General features: G+C 42.7%; 1 protein-coding gene across 4 annotated transcripts; it reads left to right on the top strand.

Annotated features, from left to right (window-relative positions):
• Positions 1 to 15: 15 nt before the first annotated feature.
• On the top strand, positions 16 to 23,005 carry STX5 (syntaxin 5). 4 transcript variants are annotated; one of them, XM_006181783.3, is made up of 11 exons: positions 17 to 163; positions 843 to 1,086; positions 2,211 to 2,281; positions 2,448 to 2,503; positions 2,622 to 2,692; positions 6,680 to 6,796; positions 6,873 to 6,929; positions 7,112 to 7,193; positions 7,680 to 7,786; positions 7,957 to 8,078; positions 22,257 to 23,005. In XM_006181783.3, the coding sequence occupies exons 2-11, from the start codon at positions 862 to 864 to the stop codon at positions 22,414 to 22,416; spliced, it is 1,068 nt and encodes a 355-aa protein (XP_006181845.1). In that variant the 5' UTR covers positions 17 to 163; positions 843 to 861; the 3' UTR covers positions 22,417 to 23,005. The 4 variants fall into 4 exon arrangements, with proteins under 4 accessions (XP_014412290.1, XP_006181845.1, XP_006181846.2 ...); XM_006181784.3 differs by having other exon boundaries at positions 31 to 163; positions 928 to 1,086; XM_014556803.2 differs by lacking the exon at positions 17 to 163 and having other exon boundaries at positions 424 to 1,086.
• Positions 23,006 to 23,749: the final 744 nt, after the last annotated feature.

The raw sequence follows: 23,749 nt of genomic DNA, 5'->3' as shown, positions 1-23,749 counted from the left end.
AAAAGGCGTGGCACCGCCCTCTCGTCACCGGGGGTGGGGTTACGTGTGGGTGACGTGGCGGCTTCTAGGCTTTGGTCGGGTTTCGGCGGCTTCCGCGCCCGGGGAGGAGGCGGTGACGACCCGAGAGGTTGTGGCAGTGGCGGCGGCAGGCGGCAGAGAGGAGGTAGGGCTCGCTCTAAGAGGGGTCTGACCGCCGTGTCTGCTCTGGGCTGCTCTTTCCGGGGACGGCCCCGGGCAGGGGGAAGGGAACCAGGGACACGGGAGCAAGTCCTGTCGGCCCGGCTCGGAGTGAGCGAATACTTCGTAGTCCAATCAGGAAAGCCCCTGTTGAGAAAGACGTCGGCGTTAGCTTATCAGTGGTTGCCGTCCTCCAGAAGGTGGGACTTGGGCGGGGGTGGGACTTCCTGCTTCAAATAAACACCTAGAAATTCCCCCCTCCGCCCACCGAAGTGTGTCCCTCTCTGGAGGTCTGTCGCCGTTTCTCCCTGACGAGTCGCAGGAAGCCGTGAATACGAGAGGGCCCATTTAGGGCCTGGGGCAGTTGCACGGGCCGGGCTAGAGCCTCGGAGCCACGGGACCTGTACTGGTCTTGCCTCTGCTCCAGGGCCCAAGCCCGCGCTCTGGCCACCAGAACCAAGTTGGAAGAAGAGTCGAGGAGGGGTACAGCTTGGGCCGGAGAGGAAGCGGGGCCGGAGAGGAAGCGGCCCCAGGACCTACGGGTGGCTTTGGGCGCGAAAGAACTTGCCAAGTGCAGAGGGGGCCCGAGGATCTGCTGGTTGAGGGGGGAGGGATTTGTGGGGAAGGAGGCTACCTGGGGAATGACACTCTCCCCTCCACAACAGTCCGAGGTTATGCGTCTCAATGATCCCGCGGAAACGCTACGGGTCTAAGAACACGGATCAGGGTGTCTACCTGGGTCTCTCAAAGACACAGGTCCTGTCCCCTGCAACTGCTGGCAGTAGCAGCAGCGACATCGCTCCTCTGCCCCCGCCAGTGGCCCTGGTCCCTCCCCTTCCCGACACCATGTCCTGCCGGGATCGGACCCAGGAGTTCCTGTCTGCCTGCAAGTCCCTGCAGAGCCGTCAGGTAAGTACCTGGAGTGGGAAAGGCAGGAAAGAGCCTGACTGAAACCTGGGAGAGGCGGTGCTCCGGCAATGTTGATTGAAGTAATTCTTGGGGGAACCTGATGGAGAACTGATCCAGCTTGGAGGGGTGGTATCTACTAAGCAAGGGAGAAAAGTTGGGCTAGCTGATCTGGTGGCAAAGATCTAGACTTTTTATCAGGAATCCCCTGAACATGGGTTGCTATTTTGGAAGGAATATCTCAGGGTGAGAGGCAGCTGCAATATATTTGATTTGGATAAGGAACAGATTCTAGAAAGACCCTTAGCTCAGAGACAAGCACTTTGAATTCTAGTTCTAGTATAATTCTGTGCTCTGTGACAACAGGGAAGTCAGTCTAGTTGGACTTCAGTTTTTACATCTGTAAAATAAAGGAAGCTTTCTAAATAAGTAATTTTTATCAAAATCACTTTGGACTGATTTTTAAGAAAATTAGGTTTCTTTGTCTTGGTCCAGACTTTCTAAATCCAAGTGGAACCTGAATAACTGTAATTTTAAATATTTTTACTGCTCAGCTCTTGTTAACAACTGCTCTGCTATGTGATCTCCAAGAGCTTTCTGTTTATCTCTTCGATTCTCAAATTGGAGGAATAGAATAGTAATACTAGTTACCATTTATTTAGTGCTTACAGTGGACCTGGTATTTGGCTAAAATACGTTACAGTCCTTGTGTTTTTTAATCTTAGCAACAGCAATTGGAGGTGTGTGGATGGTCTTCATTTCATAGAAGAGGAAATAGAGATTCAGAATGGTTTAAGTAATGTGCCCCACACTCCCCATCTAATAAGGGGTAGCATCAAGATTTGAACCCAGGTTGGAGGGGGCGGGTTGGTATAGCTCAGTGGCAGAGCACATGCTTAGCATGCATGAGGTCCTGGGTTCAATCCTCAGTACTTCCATTAAAAAAAAAAAGGAAAAAAGATTTTAAAAAAATTTTAGAAAGATTTCAGCCCAGGTCTTCCTATCTGGACCATCTGGTGGAGGATGCCACTAGTACTAGGGATGGAGTTTAGTGGACACCTGAAGAGCAGTGAAAGCTGGCAATGGGGAGGAAAGGCTAAAGTTTTACATCTTGACATTGTTTTCAGAATGGAATCCAGACAAACAAGCCGGCTCTGCGTGCTGTCCGGCAACGCAGTGAATTCACCCTCATGGCCAAGTGAGTTGAGAGAGGTTATGTGGTGGGATGACACAGTGTCTAAGGAGAAGCAGGCTTGCCTGTGGTGGCCTTGGCTGTGACGACTGGGTTGGTTGTGCCAGTGCTAATGTGGGAAAGGCCCTCTTCTTCCTTTTCCCACAGTGTTCTCACTACTGCTCATTTGCAGGCGCATTGGAAAAGACCTCAGCAACACATTTGCCAAGCTGGAGAAACTGACAATCTGTGAGTAGTCTTGGGGTCTTTCAGAGTTTGGGCAGTGAACCAAAGAGGGCTGAGGAACCGTACTCCCTGAACCTTATCTTCCCCCTCACCTATCACAGCTTCTTATATGTCTCTGCAGTGGCAAAACGCAAATCCCTCTTTGATGATAAAGCAGTGGAAATCGAGGAGCTAACTTACATCATCAAACAGGTGAGTGACTAGCGACTGGGAGAGCCCAGCATTCCCATCAGATCACTTCCATCGTTTTCCCTTGCTGTGGAGTCACAGAGCAAGTTTCTAGAGCCAGCCCCAAGCATCCTGCTCATGCACTGTCAGTAAACACTTACTGATCATCTTCTGTGTATAAAGCACTGTCCTGAGCACCTGCTGCAGTAACATTGTGAGGCAGGATTCCTGCCTTCAGGGGCTTAATTGTCTAGAAGAGGTATCCAGCCCCATAAACTCACACCTGCAGTGAACACTGAACAGGAAGTGAGTGGTGCAGAAAAGATCTTATAAAAAGATGAATGAGACAATCTGGAAAAATTAGGAAAGATTTTATAGAGGAGCTGAAATCTGAGCTGGTTTCAAGGCTTGTGTTGAGGCAGTGGAAGAACATTCCAGACAGAGGAAACAGTGTGTGCAGAGGCATGTCTTATGAAAGGGAGAGTTCAAGTCTTTGCTTAGATGTCACCTGCTCAGGGAGTCCTGCCATCACCGTGCTCTGATCTCTCATACCTTGCTTTCCTTTCTTTTTTATAGCATTCTGACATACATTCTAATATTCTCTATAATTAACTCATTTATGTTTATTGCTTATTTCCTCCCACTTACCTCATCCTGCTCAAAAAAAAGGGGGGAAAAAGGGTAAATGCCACAAGAGCAGAGATTTTTCTTTCTGCTTGTTCATAGATGTATCCCAAATGCCTGTATAAGTGTCTGGCATATAGTAGGTAGCCAATATTTGTTGACTGAATGAGTGTTCGGCAGCAGATGCGGCTGGAAAGGTCAGTTGGTGGCTGGTTGTGAAGATCATTGTGGGGCTTGCTCAGGAGGGTGGAATCCCTCTGAATGTGTGGGCTGCAAAGACCTGGATTAGAACCTGGATTCCAATTCTGTCTGCAGGATACTGGTAGAGTACAGTTCTAACAGTGTGATTCCTTTCTTCCCCAGAATCATGTAGTGAGAATAAAGTGAGAAATTGAATGACCCTGGGGGAAAAAAACCCAAGAGTGAGGACCAGCAGAGAGGCTAGGGAGGAAGCTTATGTGATTGTCCAGTATGAAGATGATTGTGGCAGAGGCCAAAGGACAGACACGTTCAAGAGTAGAAAAGAGAAGTTTCCATTAACTCTTGGGGCGTTAGTGCATAGGCACCTAAGGCCCACCTACTGGATTCCAAGAGACTTCAAATCCCAGGCCCGCCACTTAAGGTGTGACCTTGGGTAAGCTACCTGACCAATTTGAGCATCAGTTCCCTGATAAATAGAAAGGGGGCAATATCAGAACCTAACCTCATAGGATTGTTGTGAGGATTCGTTTGTTTATTTTTTCAATCACTCACATTATTGAGTGACTTTTGGCTGCCTGGTTCTGAGGATTCAGCAGTGAATGAGACAGATGTGGTCCCTGCCCTTGGGAACTTCTTTTCTGAATGGACGAACTGCACACTATACAAGTAAACAGAAAAGACAGTTTCAGGTAGTGGCAGATCCTATTAAAGAAATAAGGGTGAGTGAGTTATTCAGGCAAGGGGCCTACCTTAACTGGGGATGACCTGGGATGGCCTGGCTGAAGAAGGGACCTGAATGGTAAGGGAAAAGCCAGTCATCCAAAGATCTGATGGGGGCACATTCTAGAAAGTGGGAATAGCAAAGGGAAAGGCCCTGAGGCACGGGTAACCTTCATGCATTTGACTAACGTGGAAGAGGGCAGCGTGGATGCAGCACAGCAAGTGGGAGGAGGCTGGTAGGCGTGAGGTCAGAGGAGTGGGCAGGGCCAGAGTTACAGCCTCTGTAAGCCAGGTAAGGAATTTGGGTTGCAGTCTAAATTTAGCGGGAAGCTCTTAAAAGATTTTAAGGAGGAGGATGGCATGCCATATTTATGGTTTAGAAGATCCTTCTGGTGGTTGTGTAGAAAGCGGGTTGTAGGAGGGCAGACTCTTAAGAGGAAGGTCACTTACGAGGCTCTGGGAGATTTTTGAGAGAGAGAAGAGGCTAGTTTGGACTGGGGCGGCTTCTTTGGAGGAGGTGAGTGGACACATTCAGAGTATATGTTGGAGTCAGCTGAGTTCTTTGTGGGTTCCGTGTGGATTAAGGGAAGAGAGAGGAATTGAGGATGGCTCCTAAGTTTTTTGGTCTGAGCAACTGATGAATGGTAGTGCCATTTACCAAAATGGAAAGGAAGGAAGGAAGAATAGCTTTTGGGGGGAAATCAAGAGTTGTTTTCTGTGTTAAGTATAAGGACAAAGAGGAAGTTGTCAGCTGCTTAGCAGGTTGCGCAGTGCCCAGTAATCAAACATGAGGCTGCTGTTTGGTTCACATGGGGTTGAGTATGTAGCCAGTGCTCCGTGTAGATTATGGCTGTGTGGTGGCATATAAGCCGGGTTAAGGAGAGGTCAGGATGTGACTTAGGAGCCTCCAGCTTGGGTGCCTGGCAGGGGAGGGGTGCCATTCTCTAAGCTCCTGGAGGAAGAGATTTTTATCGGGGGAAATCCTGGAATTTAGTTTTGGATGCAGGTCTGTGAGGAAGCTGCATTAACTCCAAAGGGACAGACCAGTCAGCTGCAGAAATCATCCAGGGGTCTCAAGAGAATGGGTGGGGCTGGGATAGTAACCGGGGCAGAGGGGGAACGGTTGGAGAGACTAGAGCAATTGCCTAATCTAAGTTTTTTTTCCTAGCCTCTTTCCTTCTTTCTTTATTTCATTGAAGTATTGTCAGTTTACAATGTTGTGTCAATTTCTGGTGTACAGCGTAATGTTTCAGTCATACATATACATACTTATGTTCCTTTCCATATTCTTTTTTGTTGTATGTTACTGCAAAGTATTAAATAATAGTTTCCTCTGCCATACAGTATAAACTTGTTTTATATGTAACAGTATCTGCAAATCTCAAACTCCCAGTTTATCCCTTCCCATCCCCTTTCCCCACTGGTGACCATAAGTTTGTTTTCTATGTCTGTGAGTCTGTTTCTGTTTTGTAAATAAGTTCATTTGTCTTTTTTTTTTTTTTTTTTTTTTTTAGATTCCACATATGAGTGATACCATATGGTATTTTTCTTTCTCTTTCTGGCTTACTTCACTTTGAATGACGATCTCCAGTTTCATCCATGTTGCCACAAATGTCTAGCCTGTTTCTTGAATTCACCATTTTTTACTTCTTCCTCTCCTCCTCTTCCTCTGGTCCTTCCCTGGACCTGGCTGCTGTGGGGCAAGCTTTCTCTGCTACTCCCGGCTGCCTCCTTCATCTCTCTTCTCTCACAAAGCCCTTGGCAAGCAGGCTTGGGAAGTGGATAATGTGTTGGTCTGGTGTAGAAAGGCTGGCTGTGCTGCTAACTCATTGTGTATAACCTTGGACAAGTCACACCTTTCACTCTTTCGCAGTAGTGATTTTTTGAAAGGAATTCTGTATATAAAAATCATTTCATTGGTCCTTCTGGGAATCCATGGTTTGTACTGTTTGTTTTATGAGGGGGAGGTAACTAGGTTTCTTCACTGATTTCTGCTTGGAGGAGGTACCGGGGATTGAACCTAGGACCTCTTGGGTGCTGAGCATGTGCTCTACCACTTGAGCTACACCCTTCCCCCTGGGAGGCCATGGTGCCTTTGACTCTTCCCATCTTCCAAGTACTGCACAGACGCTTTGTGGTCAGCATGCTCTGGGTCTGAGAGTTTGGCCATGAGCATGGCCTCACAGCAGGGGGTGTGGCAATAGGGTGGAGGGATTTAAGAGCAGTTATTTACAAACAGAGGAGGCTATGTTTCGCTTCTTTCTGGCTCTGCTCTGCAGGGACTAAGCCAGAGCAAATTCCAGAGCTTAGACTGTCCCAGCAGGCCCTTCTGTTCTGACTGAGATACCCTCACCCCTGCTACCAATGTCTACCCTGCCATCCCTGCCAGAGATGTCCATATGGGAGAGTTGCTGGCCGAGGACCCCCCTGGTTGATACTCAGTTTTTCTGTTGGCTCTTTCGCCAGGACATCAATAGCCTCAACAAACAAATCGCCCAGCTTCAGGATTTCGTGAGGGCCAAGGGCAGCCAGAGTGGCCGGCACCTGCAGACCCATTCCAACACCATCGTGGTCTCCCTGCAGGTGGGACCAGGGAGAGGGGGAGGCAGAAGGGAGGAAGGCATTGTCTTCTCTGGCTGACCCTCTCCTTTTCTTCCAGTCAAAACTGGCCTCCATGTCCAATGACTTCAAATCAGTTTTAGAAGTGAGGACAGAGGTGAGAAGAATCTGTGTAGGGGAGATAAGAAGCTGGGGTTGAGGGCCCCAGAGGGAAATGGGGAAGGGCCAAGCGGAGGGGCAAGGGCAACAGGGTCAAGGGCACCAGGAGGGATCTCTCTTTAATGTGCCCACTTTCCAGAGGCCTCAGGACCTTTGCATTTCTTCCCCACTCAACCCCAGAACCTGAAGCAGCAGAGGAGCCGGCGGGAGCAGTTCTCCCGGGCACCCGTGTCAGCCCTGCCCCTTGCCCCCAACCACCTGGGTAAGTCACAGGCAGTACAGGGAGCCCTGAGGGGTCAGGCTTAGTTACTCTGGTTCTGAGGGTATCCTATAAAGGCAGGAGTTGGGTAGGAGAGTGGAGGGCCAAGGAAGTTGCTAGGCTTTATCTCCCAGAGGTCAAACCTGATGACTGGGCTTTATTATCCACACCTAGTCTCCCACATTCTCATCGTTGGTTGAGGGGGAGGGAATCCATTCAGTCATGTTCAAAAGAATGAGTTTCTAATATTGTCCGTACACTTAACTCATTTTACTCACATTCTGTCATTTAATTTTCACAATCACCCTTTGAGAAAGCAACTGTCATTATCCCCATTTTGCAGATGAGGAATCTGAGGCTCAGAGAGGTTAAATGACATGTCCAGGGTCACAAGGCTAGTAAGTGCCAGAGCTGGGATTGAAATCCAGTGCATGTGGGCGTTGAACCTTTTAACCCCTAAGAAGTGTCATGTCTTCTTTTTTTCCCCAGGGGGCGGTGCTGTGGTTTTAGGGGCAGAGTCCCGAGCCTCTGGGGATGTGGCCATCGACATGATGGACCCTAGGACCAGCCAGCAGCTGCAGCTCATTGACGAGCAGGTACCCAGGCTCTGAGCTGGGCAGGAGTTGTTCTTCTGTCTTCCTTTGTGGGCCACAAGCGAGTGTTTGGAAGGTGCCATGGGTGGAATGGCAATCTGGAGGGTCCTCAGGAGGCAGGCCCTACCCTGAAGAAGCTCCCAGTGCTCACGTGCACTCTCTCTCCTCTGAAGGATTCCTACATCCAGAGCCGGGCAGACACCATGCAGAACATTGAGTCCACAATTGTTGAGCTGGGCTCCATCTTTCAGCAGTTGGCACACATGGTTAAGGAACAGGAAGAAACCATTCAGAGGTGAGATGCTTTCTCTCTTTAACCTCAAAAACAAGAACCCTCTCTCCCCTGTGGATTGGCATCTTAAAGGTCTCCAGGGACAGCTGGATGCCCTGTGGAAGAGAAGAGTGAATCCTGTCCACCTGTAGGGTCCAATTCACCTACCTGCATCCACTCAACAAGTGTTAGAGAGTGACTGTTCCATGGCAGGCACTGCTCTAGGGATGCAGTGATGAATAGAACAGTTACGTCTTTGTTTCCTGGAGCTTAGTTTGTAGTGTCTGTATGGAATTCGACAGGGTGGGTGAGGAAAGTTGTTAAAAAAAATTGACAAGAAATTTTCAGGTAGTGACAAGGGCCAAACTGAGAATTAAAGTAGGAAGAGGTGTCAAGAAAATGACGGAGTACGTATATCAGATTGGGTGACAGGAATGACTGCTCTGAAGAGGATGACATTTAAGCAGAGATCTGAATGACAAGGGATCCAGCCATGCAAAGGAGAGGGAGAGTTTTCTAGGCCGTGTGTGGGCAGCTAGAGCATAGGCCCTCCGATGGGACAATCTTGCTGTATTCAAGAATCAAGAAGGCTAGTGTGGCGAGAAAGCAGTGAACAGGAACAGAGAGGTACAGGATGAGCCTGGAGGGAGGCAGGTAGAGCCCACCGATGGGAGGGCCTCTCTGCTCCTCTGGCACCCCTGCTACTGCAGGAGGCATTTGATCTGCTCCTCTTCTTTGGTACTTAACGTTCATTCAGTCAGTTATGGAGATACAGCCGAGGACCAAAGAGACAAAGGTCCCTGTCATTGTGGAACTTACATCGTAGTAGGGGAGATAGACAATTAAAAATATACATTATAAGTAAGTGGTCCAGTATATATATATTTGGGGGGAATAATTAAGTTTTTATTCATTCATTCATTCATTCAGTCATTCATTTATTTTTAACGGAGGCACTGGGGATTGAACCCAGGACGTTGTACATGCTAGGCATGCACTCTACCACTGAGCTGTACCCTCCCCTCAACCAGTATACATTCTTGCCTAGTGATAAATGCCATAAATAAAAATAGAGTAGGGTAAACTAATCAGGAGTGCTAGGTTTGGAGGGGCAACTTGTAATTTTAAATAGGATGACCGAAGTAGCCCCTATTAAGATGATGACATCTGCCCAAGATTTGGGAGAAGGTAGGGGAGTTTGCTGTGTGGATATCTGGAGAATACCTGGCAGGGGGAAGAACCAGTGTAAAGGCCTTTAGGCAAGAATAAGTTATGAGTTAAAGGACAGCAAAGAATGAGGACAGGTGAAAAGGACAGTAGGGGAAATGGGAGACCAGATCTTATGGGGCCTTTTAAAGCCAATGTAAGGGTTTGGCTTTTACTCTGAGTGACATGGGGAGCCATTGCAGGGTTTTGATGAAAGGTTATACTATCTGACTTCTGTTTTAAAAGGATCATTTGGTTGCTGTAGTTAAAACGGATTGTAAGGGCCTAGGATAGAAGCAGGGAGATGGGTGCAGAGGGCTTTGTAGTAATCTAGGCAAGAGGTGATGGTAGCTGGGATCAAGCTGGTGAGTAGTAATTGGATTCTGGATATATTTTGAAGGTAGAACCAACAGAATCAATTACTTGATGAACTAAATGTAGGGTGTGAGAGAAAAAGAGGAGTTTATGATAATGTCAGGCTTTTGATGTGAGCAACCAAAGGGATTCATACCTTTCATTTGAAATAGGGCTGTTTACTCGGGGTAGAGTAGGTCTGGAGGGGAATAGGTTGTGTTGGACGTGTGTCCAACAAGAAGTGGACAACTGAGACATCTAGGTAGAGATAGCAAACAGACTTATAGATATGAGGAGTTTAGGAGACAGGTCTGGGCCAAGAGTGGGCAGAATTGGACTTTGAAACTAGGGAAGGGAATTTGTTTAAAGAGGAGGATCAAGCACAGAGTCCCACGGCCATTTCTGGATGCAAGTATCAGTCCTGGGGTCACTTACTAGGAGCACAGCTGATGAGGTAGGAAGAAATATAAATGAACATGGTGTCCTGGGAGCCAGGAAAAGAAAATGAATCAAGGAAAGAGTGATCAGCTGTGATGAATCTTGCTTTTAGGCCAAGCAAGATGAGAGCTGAGAATTTAATCGGAGGGTTTAGCTCGTTAATATTTAATGTAATTTTTGATAAGGTCAGATTTAGGCCTACCATTTTACTATTTGTTTTCTGTTTTTCCCTTCTGTTTGTCATTCTTCCCCTTCTCCTTTCCTGTCTTTTGAACAGAAAAAAATTTTTTAATTCATTTAAATTTATCTGTTGGTATTTTAGCCATGTGTCATTGCTTTTTTTTTTTTTTTTTTGTGGTGGTTGCTCTAAGGATTACAGTATGCATCGTTATCTTTTCACAGTCTACTTTCTGCAAAATGTGAGAATTTTGCAGTCCTCTCCTCCATCTTTTTTGCTCTAGTTGTCATATTTGTTACTTCTACATATTTTATAAACCCCACAATATAATATTATAATTTTAATCTTAAAATTCAAAGAAATTAAGAGGGAAAATAATCTTTTATATTTACTCACGTATTTACTATTTCTAGTGCTCTTCATTTCTTCCTGAATATCCAGTTTCCATCTGCTGTCAATTCCCTTTAACCCAAAGAATTTTCTTTGGCACATTTTGTGGTGTAGATCCGCTGATGATAAATTCTTTTACTTTTCTTTTATCTAAAACTTCATTATTTCACACTCATTCTTGGAGAATATTTTCTTTGAATATAGAATTTTGGGTTTACAGTTTTATTCTTTAAGTGCTTTAAATATATCATTCTATTGTCATTTGGCCTCTTGTTCCTAGTGAGAAGTCAGTGGTAATTCTCACTGTTGTATGTAATGTGTTTTTTTCTGGCTGCTTTTCAATATATATTTTTTTTATCTTTGGTTTTCAGCAGTTGACAGTTTATGTATCAAGATGTGGTTTTCTTTGAATTTATCCTGCTTGAGGATTCTCTGAGCTTTTTGAATCTGTAAACTTTGACATAGTTTAGGGAATATTTGACCATTATTTCTTCAAATTTTTTTCTGCCTCTTTCCCTTTCTGTCACCTTTTTTCTGGGAATATATTTGTGTGTGTGTGTGTGTGTAATCAACTATAAATACATATATATTTTGTTGAAACATGTATATATGTATCAACAGATTGCATCCCAGTAAGAGGCATTTAATGTCATAGAGTGTCCCTATATTAGTGAGAACAAGTATGATCACTTGATTGAGGTGATAATAGAAAATCTCTCCTTTCAAAAGTACATTTTCTTCTTTGCAGTCAGCAATTGATTTATGGGATACCCTGTTCCCCAAAAACCTTAACCTAATGTTTCTAGTAGTCATTTATGATGTTTCCCTGGTCTGAATCAATTTATCTCATCGGGGGACTTTTTTTCTGTAAAGAAGAGGTTTCCTTTACTAACTGCATGACCTGAAGTTCCTCTTAATCAGGCTGGACAAAACCTTAATTATTTTCTTGTATTTTCAGAGTACATAGTTTATGGAGCAGGTGCCACAGTAGACCAAGGAGGTTTGTTTTTTAGTTCTTCCTCTTTTTTTGAGTATCATTATGGGCTTAAGATTTTGTATTATAGTTTGTTAGGATAGATTATTTTCAGTGCTCAGACTGTTCCCAATTTGTCCAGTGGGAGACAAGGTGGTTGTTTTGTTTTGTTTTTTAAAGAATGAGGAAAAATGAAAGTATGTTTGTATCTAATGGGAATGATCCAACAGAGAAATAAAAATTGATGATATAGCAGGAAGAGGGAAGAATTCTTAAAGTTATGTCCTTGAGAAGGTTAGAGGAAGTGGGATCCAGTGCAGAGGTGGAGGACTTGGCTTCAAGATGAGCTGGTGATAGCTGGGAAAGCAAAATATGCTGTACAGGTGCTGGGGGGAGGGAGCAAGACAGCTGAACTCATAGTGCCTTGTAAATGGCTGGTACTCAACTGGTAGTTGAATAAATACAGAAACATCCTTTTAATCAGTGGTTGCCAAATGTGGATGTTCATAGGAACCCCCTATAGAGCTTATAAAAACTGAAGTTCTCACCAACCAGAAGCTGGCAGCCTCTGCACAAGGCAGGGCCTAGCAACTATCTAGACCAGGGGCCAGACAAGCCTACCAGACCACTCACTCCTAGTCAGCCCTGCCACAACAGAAGAGCCCATAGAACATGGGGCATCCCTACAGCACGTAGCTCTGGTGATCAGAGGGAAGTGCACTGCTGGGGTGCATAGGTCATCTCCTGCAAAAGGCCACTTCTCTAAGGTCAGGAAACATTACCAACCTACCAGATACATTGAAATAAAAACAGCAAATTAGGCAAAATGAGGCAATAGAGAAACATGTTCCACTCAAAGGAATAAGATAAAACCCCAGAAGAAGAACTAAGTGAAGTGAAGATAGGTAACCTACCTGATAAAGAGTTCAAAGTAATGTTGATAAAGATGATCAAGGAACTTGGGAAAAGAATGGATGAACACAGTGAGATGTTTAACAAAGAGTTAGAAGATATAAAGAAGAACCAAATGGATGTAATAACTGAAATGAAGAATACACTAAAAGGAATCAATGGTAGATAAATGAGACAGAGGAATGGATCAGCAAGTTGGAAGACAGAGTAGTGGAAATCATTGAAGCTGAACAGATAAAAGAAAACAGAATAAAAAGAAATAGCACAGTTTAAGAGACTTCTGGGACAACATCAAGTATACTAACATCTCATTATAAGGGTTCCAGAAGGAGAAGAGAGAAAGAGACAGAGAACGTATTTGGAGACATAATAGCTAAAGGCTTCCCTAACCTGGGAAAGAAAGTAGACATCCAGGTCCAGGAATCCCAGAGAGTCCCAAACAGGATCAACCCAAAGAGGACCACACCAAAACACATTGTAATTAAAATGGCAAAAATTAAAGACAAAGAATATTAAAAACAACAAGGGAAAAGTAACAAGGTACATACAAAGGTACTCCCATAAGGCTATCAACAGACTTTTCCAGCAGAAACTCTGCAGGTCAGAAGGAAATGGAATGATATATTTAATAAGTGATGAAAAGGAAAAACCTACAACCAAAAGTGCTTAACATGGCAAGGCTTTTATTCATTGAAGAGATCAAAAATTTTACGGACAAACAAAAGCTAAGAGTTCAGCACCACCAAACCAGCTTTATAAGAACTGTTAAAGGGACTTCTCTAAGTGAAAAAAAGAAGGCCACAACTAGAAACATGAAAATTACAAAAGGAAAAAGCTCATTGATAAAGGTAAATATACAGTAAAGGTAGTAAATCAACCACTTACAAAGCTAGTAGGAAAATTAAAAGACAAAAATAATAAAAATCTTCTATATCCACAGTAAGTAAGGAGTACACAAAACAAAAAGAGGTAAAATATGATGTCAAAAATAACTATGGGGGAAGGAGGTAAAAATACATTTGAACTTAAGAGATCAGCAACTTAAAATAGCCATATATATAGTTGTATATAGCAGTATATTTCTACATATAAGCCTCATGGTCACCACAACCCAAAAATCCATAATAGATACACAGACAAAAAAGTGAAAGGAATTCGAACATAACACCAAAGATAATCGTCATATCATAAGGGAAGAAAAACAAAAAAGAACTACAAAAATAACCTAAAACAACTAGCTAAATAGCAATAAGTACATACCTATCAATAAATGCTTTAAATGTAAATGGACTAAATGCTCCAATAAAAAGACACAGAATACCTGAATGGATTCAAAAACAAGATGCATATATAAGACTCACTTCAGATCTAACAACACACACACAGACTGAAACTGAGGGGATGGAAAAATATACTCCATGCAGATGGAAATCAAAAGAAAGCTGGAGTGGCAATACTTATCACACAAAATAGACTTTAAAACAAAGACTATAACAAGAGACAAAGAAGAACCTTACATAATGATCAAGGGATTGATCCAAGAAGAAAGTATAACAATTGTAAATATATATGCACCCGATAAAGCAGCAACTAAATATATAAAGGAAATATTAACAGACATAAAGGGAGAAGTTGACAGTAACATGATAATAGTAGGGGACTCTGACACCTTGCTTACATCAAGGGACAGATCAGACAGAAAGTCCATTAGGAAACACTGGCCTTAAATGATACATTAGACCAAATAGACTGACATATAGAACATCCCATCCAAAAGCAGCAGAATACACATTCTTTTCAGGTGCACATGGAACATTCCCCAGGATAGATCAACATGTGAGGCTACAAAACAAGTCTTAGTAAATTTAAGAAAATTGAAATCTTATCAAGCGTATGCTCCAACCACAATGCTGTAAGACTAGAAATCAACTACAAGAAAAGACTGCAAAAACAAGCAAGTGGAGGCTGAACAATATGCTCCTAAACAACCAGTGGCTCACTGAAGAAATGAAAGAAGAAATAAAAATTACCTGGAGAGAAATGAAAATGAAAACACAATAATACAAAATCTATGAGATACAGCAACAGCAGTTCTAAGAGGGAAGTTTATAGCCATAGAAGCCTACCTCAGGAAATTGCAAAAATCTCAAACAACCTACCCTGACACTGAAAGGAACTAGAAAAAGAAGAACAAACAAAACCCAAAGTTAGTACAAGGGAAGCAGTAGTAAAGATTAGAGCGAAAGTCAATGAAGTGGAGACTTAAAACAACAATAGAAAAGATCAGTGAAACTAAGAGCTGGTTCTTTGAAGAGATAAACAAAATTGAGCAAGACTTATCAAGAAGAGAGGGGGCCTAAGATAATAACATCAGAAGTGAAAAAAAGAAGCTACATCTGACACCACAGAAATATAAAAGATCAAAAGAAATTACTATGAAAAACCATATACTGATAAAATGGACAACTAGAAACAGTGAACTAATGCCTAGAAATGTATAATCACCCAAGTCTGGAGGAGGAAGAAATAGAAATAGAAAATATGAACAGACCAGTTACCGCTAATGAAATTGAATCAATGGGGGAAAAAAAAAAACCTCAACAAATGTCCAGGACCAGATGGCTTCATAGGGGAATTCTACCAAATGTTTAAAGAGTTAACACCTATCCTTCTCAAACTATTCCAAAAATAAATTGAAGAGGAAGGACTGATTCTGAACTCATTCTATGAAGGCAGCATCACCCTGAAACCAAAACTAAAGATATCAAAAAAATAAAATTATACACCAATACCACTGATGAACATAGATGCAAAAATCCTCAACAAAATATTAGCAGACTGAATCCAACAATACATTAAAAATATCATACACCATGATCAACTGAGATTTATCCCAGGAATACATGGATTTTTCAGTATCGGCAAATCAGTCAATGTGATACACCACTTTAACAAACTGAAGAGTAAAAACCATATCATCTCAATAAATGCAGAAAAAACTTTTGACAGAATTCAACATCCAGTTATGATAAACACTCTCCACAAAGTGAGTATAGAAGGAACATACCTCAGCATAATAAAGGTCATACATGATAAGTTCACAGCTAACATACTCAACAGTGAAAAGCTGAAAGCATTTCCTGTAAGATCAGAAACAAGACAAGGGTGCCTATTCTTGCAACTTTTATTCAACATAGTATTGGAAGTTTTAGCTGCAGCAGTCAGAGAAGAAAAAGAAAAGGAATCCAAATTGTAAAGGAAGAAGTAAAACTGTCAACTGCAGATGACATGATACTATACATAGAAAATCCTAAAGTTGCTACCAGAAAGCTACTAGAGCTTGTCAATGAATTGATTAAAGTGGTAGGATACAAAATTAATATACAGAAATATGTTGAATTTCTATTCACTAATAATGAACCATCAGAGAAGGAATCAGTCTCATTTACAATCACATCAAAAAGGATACCTAGGAATAAATCTAAGGAAGTAAAAGACCTGTACTTGGTAAACTGTAAGACAGTGATGAAAGAAATTGAAGAAGACACAGATGGAACAATACACCATGTTCATGGATTGGAAGAATGAATATTATTAAAATGACCATACTACCCAAGGCAATCTACAGGTTCAGTTTAATCCCTGTTAAAATACTAATAGCATTTTCATTGAACTAGAACAAATCTTAAAAATTTGTACAGAAGCACAAAAGACCCCCCAATATCCAAAACAATCTTGAGAAAGAACAAGAGCTTGAGCTACCATGCTCCCTGTCTTCAGACTATACTATGAACCTACAGTAGTCAAAACAGTATAGTCCTGGCACAAAACCGGACACATCAGTGGAACAGAAGAGACAGCCCAGAAATAAACCCACACGTGCTTAAATTTAATTAATCTGCAACAAAGGAAGTGTCAGTGTATAATGGAGAAAAGAGTCTCTTCATAAAGTGCTGGGAAAACTGGACAGCTGCATGTAAAAGGATGAAATTAGAACATTTTCTCACACCATATACAAAAATAAACTGAAAGTGGATTAAAGACCTAAATGTAAGACTGGAAACCATAAAACTTCTAGAAGAAAACATAGGCAGAACGAAAGTCATGGTAATATTTTTGCATTTGTCTCCCAAGGCAAAAGAAACAAACAAAAATAAATAAATGGGACCTAGTTAAGCTTTTGCACAGCAAAGGAAACCATCAACAAAACCAAAAAACAGCATTAAGTAGAATGGAAGAAAATATTTGCAAATGAGATGACTGATGGGTTAATACACAAAATGTATAAACAACTCATACAACTCAACAGCAAAAAATCAACCCAATTAAAAAAATGAGCAGACCTGAATAGACATTTTTCCAAAGAAGACATACAGATGGCTAATAGGCACATAAAAAGATACTCAACATCATTAATCATTAGAGAAATGCAAATCAAAACCACAGTATTACCTGATACCTGTTACAATGGCTATCATCAAATAGACCACAAATAACAAATGTTGGGGAGGATGTGGAGAAAGGGGAACCCTTGTACACTATTGGTGGGAATGTAAGTTGGTGCATTCGCTGTAGAAAAACAAGTATGTAACTTCCTCAAAAAAGTCAAAATAAAACAACTGTATGATCCAGCAGTTCCACTCCTGGGTATATATCTGAAGAAAAAAAAAAACAGCGATTCAAAAAGGTACATTCACCCCAGTGTTCCTAGCAGTATTACTCTGACTAGCTAAGATATAGAAGCAACCTAAGTGTCCCTCAACAGATGAATGGATAAGGAGGACTTGGTATATATATATATATGTATATATACACACACACAGACATATATGCACAATGGAATACTACTCAGCCATAAAAAAGAATGAAATCTTGCTATTTGCAACAATATGAATAGACTTGGAGGATATTATGCTTAGTGAAATAAGTCAGCCAGAGAAGGACAAATACTGCATGATATCACTTATATATAGAATCTAAAAAATAAGACAAACTAGTGAATATAACAACAAAAAAAAAGAAACAGACTCAAATACAAGCTAGTGGTTATCAGTGGGGAGAATGAAGGGGGAGGGGTAAGATGGGTAGGGGATTAAGAGATACAGACTACTATGTATAAAATAAGCTACAAGGATATATTGTACAGCACAGGGAATATGGCCAATACTTTATAATAACTATAAATGGAATATAACATTTAAAAATTGTGAAACACTATGTTGTACATCTGAAACATAATATTGTAAATCAGCAATACCTCAATAAAAAAATGGAAAGAAAAAAACAAATGACTATAACCAAACAGGAACAGGCTCACAGATAGAACACACTAGTGGTTACTGATGGAAGTGGGGAGAGGCCAGAAAGAAGTAGGGTTTTAAGAGACTAAAAACTACTATTATAAAATAAATAAGCTACAGGAATATATTGTACAGGAATATTTTATAATAACTAAGTGGAGTATAATCCATAAAAATTTTGAATCACTGTGTTTTACACCTGAAACTAATATTGTAAATCAGCTATGCTGAATTAAAACAATATGTATTTTCTCCTAAAAAAATACTGAAAATTCTTGGCAGTCCACTCCACTCACATCTGTGGAATCAGAATCTCCAAGTGTGAGACTAAGAACCTTTTTTTTTTTTACCTTGCTCAATTCCTCAGACTACATTGTTCTCAGTTGGGTAAGAAGAATGGCCACTAGTGGAGACAGTGGGGAACAGGAGGGGTGGAGTTTTGAGGAATCCACTAGTTCACACATTCTTGCCCACTTGGGCTTATGCCTTCAGGCAACATCCGGTCTTGGTTCATCTTTATTCCCTGCAGCACCTAGTTAGTGGCTGATCGTGTGAAACTGAGTGAACGCCTGCATTTGTGTAAACCAGGTTTCCCAACACTGATCAAGTTAAGCAACCTCACGTATTTCATTGGGCAATATAAAGGTGCTGTGAATGCAGCTGTCTTGGTCCTAGAATCAGGGGAATTGACTGATCCTTTTGTGGTTCAGCTGAGATCCAGGGAATCCTTTGCTGAGTGAGGCCATAAACACTGTAGCTCCTCAGGCTACAATGTATTTTGAATATCAGAATATTATTATAGATTCAAAGAAACAGGTTTGTAAATATATTTGGGTTCTTCCCCAATGCATGTGGTTTGTGTGTGTGTGTGTGTTTGTATGTGTATACATACATTTTATTGAGGTATAGTCAGTTTACAATGTTGTGTCAATCTCTAGTTACGTGTTTTAAATATTTAGAACTAGAGCATATATACAACAAAATATATAACACACATTTTAGTCTTCCTTGAAAGAGTGTCGTAAGTATTTTTCAGTGTTCGTACTCATTTGCTCATCGGTTTAGCAAGCATTTGTTATTGCTGCTGTGAACTGGTCCTCCTGGATCTGGGGATAGGGAGAGAACTCAAGAGGAGGCAGACTGGTGCAGGGTGAGAGAAATGAGGTTTATTCTGGAGATCATGAGCATCACACTTCACGCGCCAGCCAAGAGGTCTGTGATGCTCAGAGGAGAGGACTAAGCTAGAGTTAGAACTTGGGAGTCAGCAGCTTCTTGGTGAGACCATGAGGGTAGATGAAACCACCCAGGGACAGTGGGTAAAGTGAGAAAAAGAACAAGACAGGTCCCCAAGGATTCCAGGTGCATGTGGTGAAGGGAATTGTCCAAGAGACTGAGGAGGGGGGTTTAGGAAGAAGAGAGAAAAAAGAGACGTCCTTAGAAGCTGAAGTGAAAGGAATTTGGGGAAGAAAGATGTAATTTCTTGGTGTCCCTGAGAGAGGTGTGAGTTAAGATGTTAAGTGTAACATCGGCAGATGTTAATTAGATGGGGGCGGGGGTGGGTTGATTAGATCGGTGCTAGCAGTTTCAGTTGAATGGCTCAGAAGCAGTTTGGCAGTAGATGGAAGCATAAAAGGGAAATGACAAAGGAGAGAAAACCTTGTGGGCACCAATATGAACAAGAAACTGAAATTTTGACAGGATGATGTTTTTAAAATAGACATAGATATTCTTGTGTTGGCCTCCCGTGAATGCCAGTGGATCTGGATTTGAGCACCCTCGTTAGAAACCAGTGATTTAGTCCTCGGTTCTCAAGGTGTAGTTTTCTGGGCCCCACCCTTGCATCCCTGAATGTGACCCCTAAGAATTGGCATTTTTGAGATGCTCAACAGGTGATTCTTACTTCTCCTAACGTATAAAAACTGCTGATCCAGTGTTAGTCATTTTTCCCTTTCCTCCCAACTTGTAAATTAAAAAAAAAAAAAAAAACTCAAACTGTGGAGAAGTTGGGCAGATAGCATAGTGAACACGGATGTTCCTGCCGCCTAGATTGACCAGCTGTTGGCATTTTATCACATCTGCTCGCTCTCTTTTTTTTCTGAATCATTTAAAAGTAAGTGTAAACATCATGACATTTTATCCCCAGATACTTCAGCGGCATCCGCCTAGAATAGGTCTTTTCCTGAACACCCACAACACCATTATCATGCCTAAGAAAAGTAACGGTTCTCCACCACAGCCCCATACTCAGTCTATACTCATTTCCCTAACTGTTCTTAAAAAAAAGTTTTCAGCTATTTTTCTTCAATTTAAAACCCAGGCAGCAGTCACACTTTTCATTTGATCGATTTGTCTCTTTAGTCTGCCTTTTGTTTTGTTCCTTTGTGGCATTTACTTTTTTTTTTTCCTTGAAGAGTCCAGTGCCTCTTGTACAAAGTCCTGTATTTGTCCACTGTTTTCCCTATGATTGAATTTAGGTTCAGTATTTTAACCTGTTACGTAGATGATCAATCAGTAGGTGCTTGATGAGATTATCTCTTTATTGGTGATACCAAGTTTGGTCACTTGTTCAAGGTGGTGACCATCACACTGAGACGTCTGTGGAGTGATGCTTTGAGTTCTTGTGAATGTCCAGTATCTTAGCCCCATGATGATCCTGGCCTGAATCATTTGAGAGATTGTGTGTGGCAAAGTGGTAATTGTCTAATTCTCTCATCCCTTCTGCATTTATTAGCTGGCATTCTTCTATAAAGAAGGAACTTTCTCTCTTTAAAATTACTGTAGAATAATAGTAAATTTTAATTCCGTGTCATATAGTCCATTACCATCATTATTCTTTATTACAATCAGATTTCCTAAATCTGGCCACATGGAGCTACTTCAAAGCAGCTTCTGTATCCACTGAACATGACCCAATTACTCTCAGTCTCTGGGAAGTTTTGGGGAAACTGAAACTCAGAGAACTAAAATCCAGGATCTCCTAGTCACAGTCAGATAATCCTTCCAGTTCTTAAGCTTCACTGTCTTCTTCAGTCAACCTCCTTTTTTTGTCATTCGCAGTCTGCCTCACCTCCTAGTCCTCTGGTTTTCGATGCCTCTCGCATCCCTTTATCACCCATCCTTTCTGTTCAGCCAGACTCACTCTAGCTTTTTATTGCTTAATTCCTTCCCTCTGTAGTTTTTCTTTCTCTGCATAAGACATCCTTTTGTCCTGCCCTTGCAAGCATTCCTCCTCTCTGTTTTCTTCAGCCTTCTCCCTCCCAAGTCTTTATTTTCTCCCCCCATTCATTTCCAGTTTCCAACTCCCCTGCTGCTTCCTCTGCATATCCCACCGATTCCTAACTTTATCACCACCAGAGTTCCCTTCTATTAGTTTTCTTTCACAGACTTCCATTTAAAATCTTTTATATGCCAGATTGCATTGTTTTTCCATTTTTGTTAAGCACAGCCATTCATAGTTGCCAATATGAATGAGCTTTAATTGAGTTTGACGTGACAGATGCATCCTCACTGAGAAATGTAACCATAGCCAGAAGCCAGGACACCTGATACGTTGGTTAGCCTCTCTGACATAAATATCCAGGCTCTTGTATTTGGACAGAGAGTAGCTCGCCATCCTTATGACCACCTTACCAGGACCCTGGGCTTGCAGCCACTGGCCCAGCCTTTCCTCTCACTTTCCCACTTGATTACCAGGCTCCACCAACATTTCTGCCCTTACAGCTCACAAAGGTCTCTGCTCCCAGCTCTCCTTGCAAAGACTGGGCTTTATATTTGGTTTTTAGGATTGCATATGCAGGTTAGCTGGGAAATGCTGTATTTTCCACAGCAGTGTATCAAGAGATTGCTATTCTTCTCTGTGCCCTGAAAGACATGTTCTCCTGATACAGGGCTTTTCTTATCCCTTGACTTTCTGTTCATATCATCAGGTTTTTCTTCCTTTCTCACGCAGAACCAGGACATCCTGACCATAATGGTCTGTGAACCTTTCCCTCTTATTACAAATGCAATACTGTTTATTAGACAAAACAAAATAAATACTGATGGGCAAAAATTATAATAGCTAACATTTTGGGTCCTCTTAGTATGGGCTGGACACTTTATATAACTCATTTACAACTGACAACAACTGGAGAGGTAGGGCTTGTGTTATCCTCATTTTTCCTTCCTTTGCAGTTGAGGAAAATGAGACTTGAGGTGAAGCGACTGATGTAGGGCCCTAAGCTAAAAAGTTGCACAGCTGATTTTCAAACCAGAGCCAAGACTTTTTTATATTCCCCTTTCAGAGCTTTTTTCTATACACAAATATATATATATACACAGAAAAATGGTATCACACTATATATAAACAATTTTATATTGTAATTGTCTTTCCATGTCAGTAAATATACTTCAACAGTGTTTTTTTTAATCCAGTGTCATTCTGTTTCCCCTCCTCCCGGCCTTGTCCCCAGGATCGACGAGAACGTGCTGGGAGCCCAGCTGGATGTTGAGGCCGCCCACTCAGAGATCCTCAAGTACTTCCAGTCGGTCACCTCCAACCGGTGGCTCATGGTCAAAATCTTCCTCATCCTCATTGTCTTCTTCATCATCTTTGTGGTCTTCCTTGCCTGAGCCCTCTCCACTCTGAGGCACTCCGTGAGGGTTTGGAACTCTCCTGGGAGGGCAGGTTGCCAGAGCTGCCCGGAGCCTGTGCAGGGTGCTTGGGAGAAAGGCCCTGTTTCCTTGGAGCTGCTGAGAATGGCCACTGCCCCTGATCCCCCACTCCTTGCTTCTGGCCACCCTGTCCTCCCCTCATCACCCTCAGGCCCACGAAACACACGGTTCTGGATTTGGACTCTGCTGTGAAGTGGCTGGAAGGGAGCAGAGGCCAACTGGGGGGCCCGTCGGGGAGGTTGTCTCCACTGGGAGATTTTTATAAACCCATCCTAGCCTGTCCCAAAGGAAACTTTGGCAGCAAGGGGAGAGATGCCCCTCTCCACCTTGGTGAGAGTGAGGAGAGGAAGTGAAACTGCCCCAGGGACCAACTTTCCCATCTGGGTTAGAATTTGACCTTTTTCTTCTTCCTCTCTTCACCATGTGAGGCAGAGGGGCTTGAGCCCTCAGCTGCCTGTACAACCCCAACTTTGGGTGCGTGTGACTCTCGATCTGCCAAATGCGCTGCAGGTCGTTTTCTCCCAATTACAACAAGACTGTCAGCCTCGTTAGCCATGTCGTCATTTCTGGGTGGGAGCGTCGAAGGGCCTAGGCAGCACGTGGAGTGAGCCCAGTGCCCAGTACCAGAACTGAAAGGGTTGAGCTGATGGTTCTGAGGGGCCAGGCTTTGCGCTCTGTGCGTACAGCTGCCCCCAGCAGGGGATAACCAAGCACAGCAGCACTGAGTTAGCATGGAAACTTCCCTCCAAAGGGGGCACAGGAGCCCAGAGTGGGCCCCTAATTGGTGGCAACTTCCAGGACCATCTCCAGCAGTATTCCAACCTGTTTCATCTGCATCCTCCAGCCAGTTGGCCCCCAATTTTTCTTGGACTGGAAGAAGCAGGAGCTCTGCCTGCTGCCAGGAGTGGAAGAGGAAGTGAAGAATTTGTTCCCAGCTCCAGCTGAGGCTCTTGGTCCCCTCAAAGCCCGTCTTCAAATCCAGGCTAGTCACAGGAGAATGAAGGCAAGGCCTACCTGGAATACCTACCCTCCAGGGGGATTAATATGATTGTCAGTCCTGACCAGGACCCACAACCACATCATTCTGAGGTCAACAGAGTTCCCCCGTTTCACACACCTCAAAGGAAGTTTAAGCTATAGGGACAACAATCAGCATACACTGGCCTGGCCCTAGTACTTTGCGGGGTCAGGGAGAGCCCATGTCTTTCCTAGCCCTGGCATTTTAATATTTCCTCTTCCCTTGGCCTGTTTTCAGCAGATGGTCTTGATTGCATCTTCACTGCCCAGTTGA

Source organism: Camelus ferus, chromosome 10, assembly GCF_009834535.1.
Source record: "Camelus ferus isolate YT-003-E chromosome 10, BCGSAC_Cfer_1.0, whole genome shotgun sequence".
NCBI lineage: Eukaryota > Metazoa > Chordata > Mammalia > Artiodactyla > Camelidae > Camelus > Camelus ferus.
This window is presented reverse-complemented; position numbering and strand designations above follow the sequence as displayed.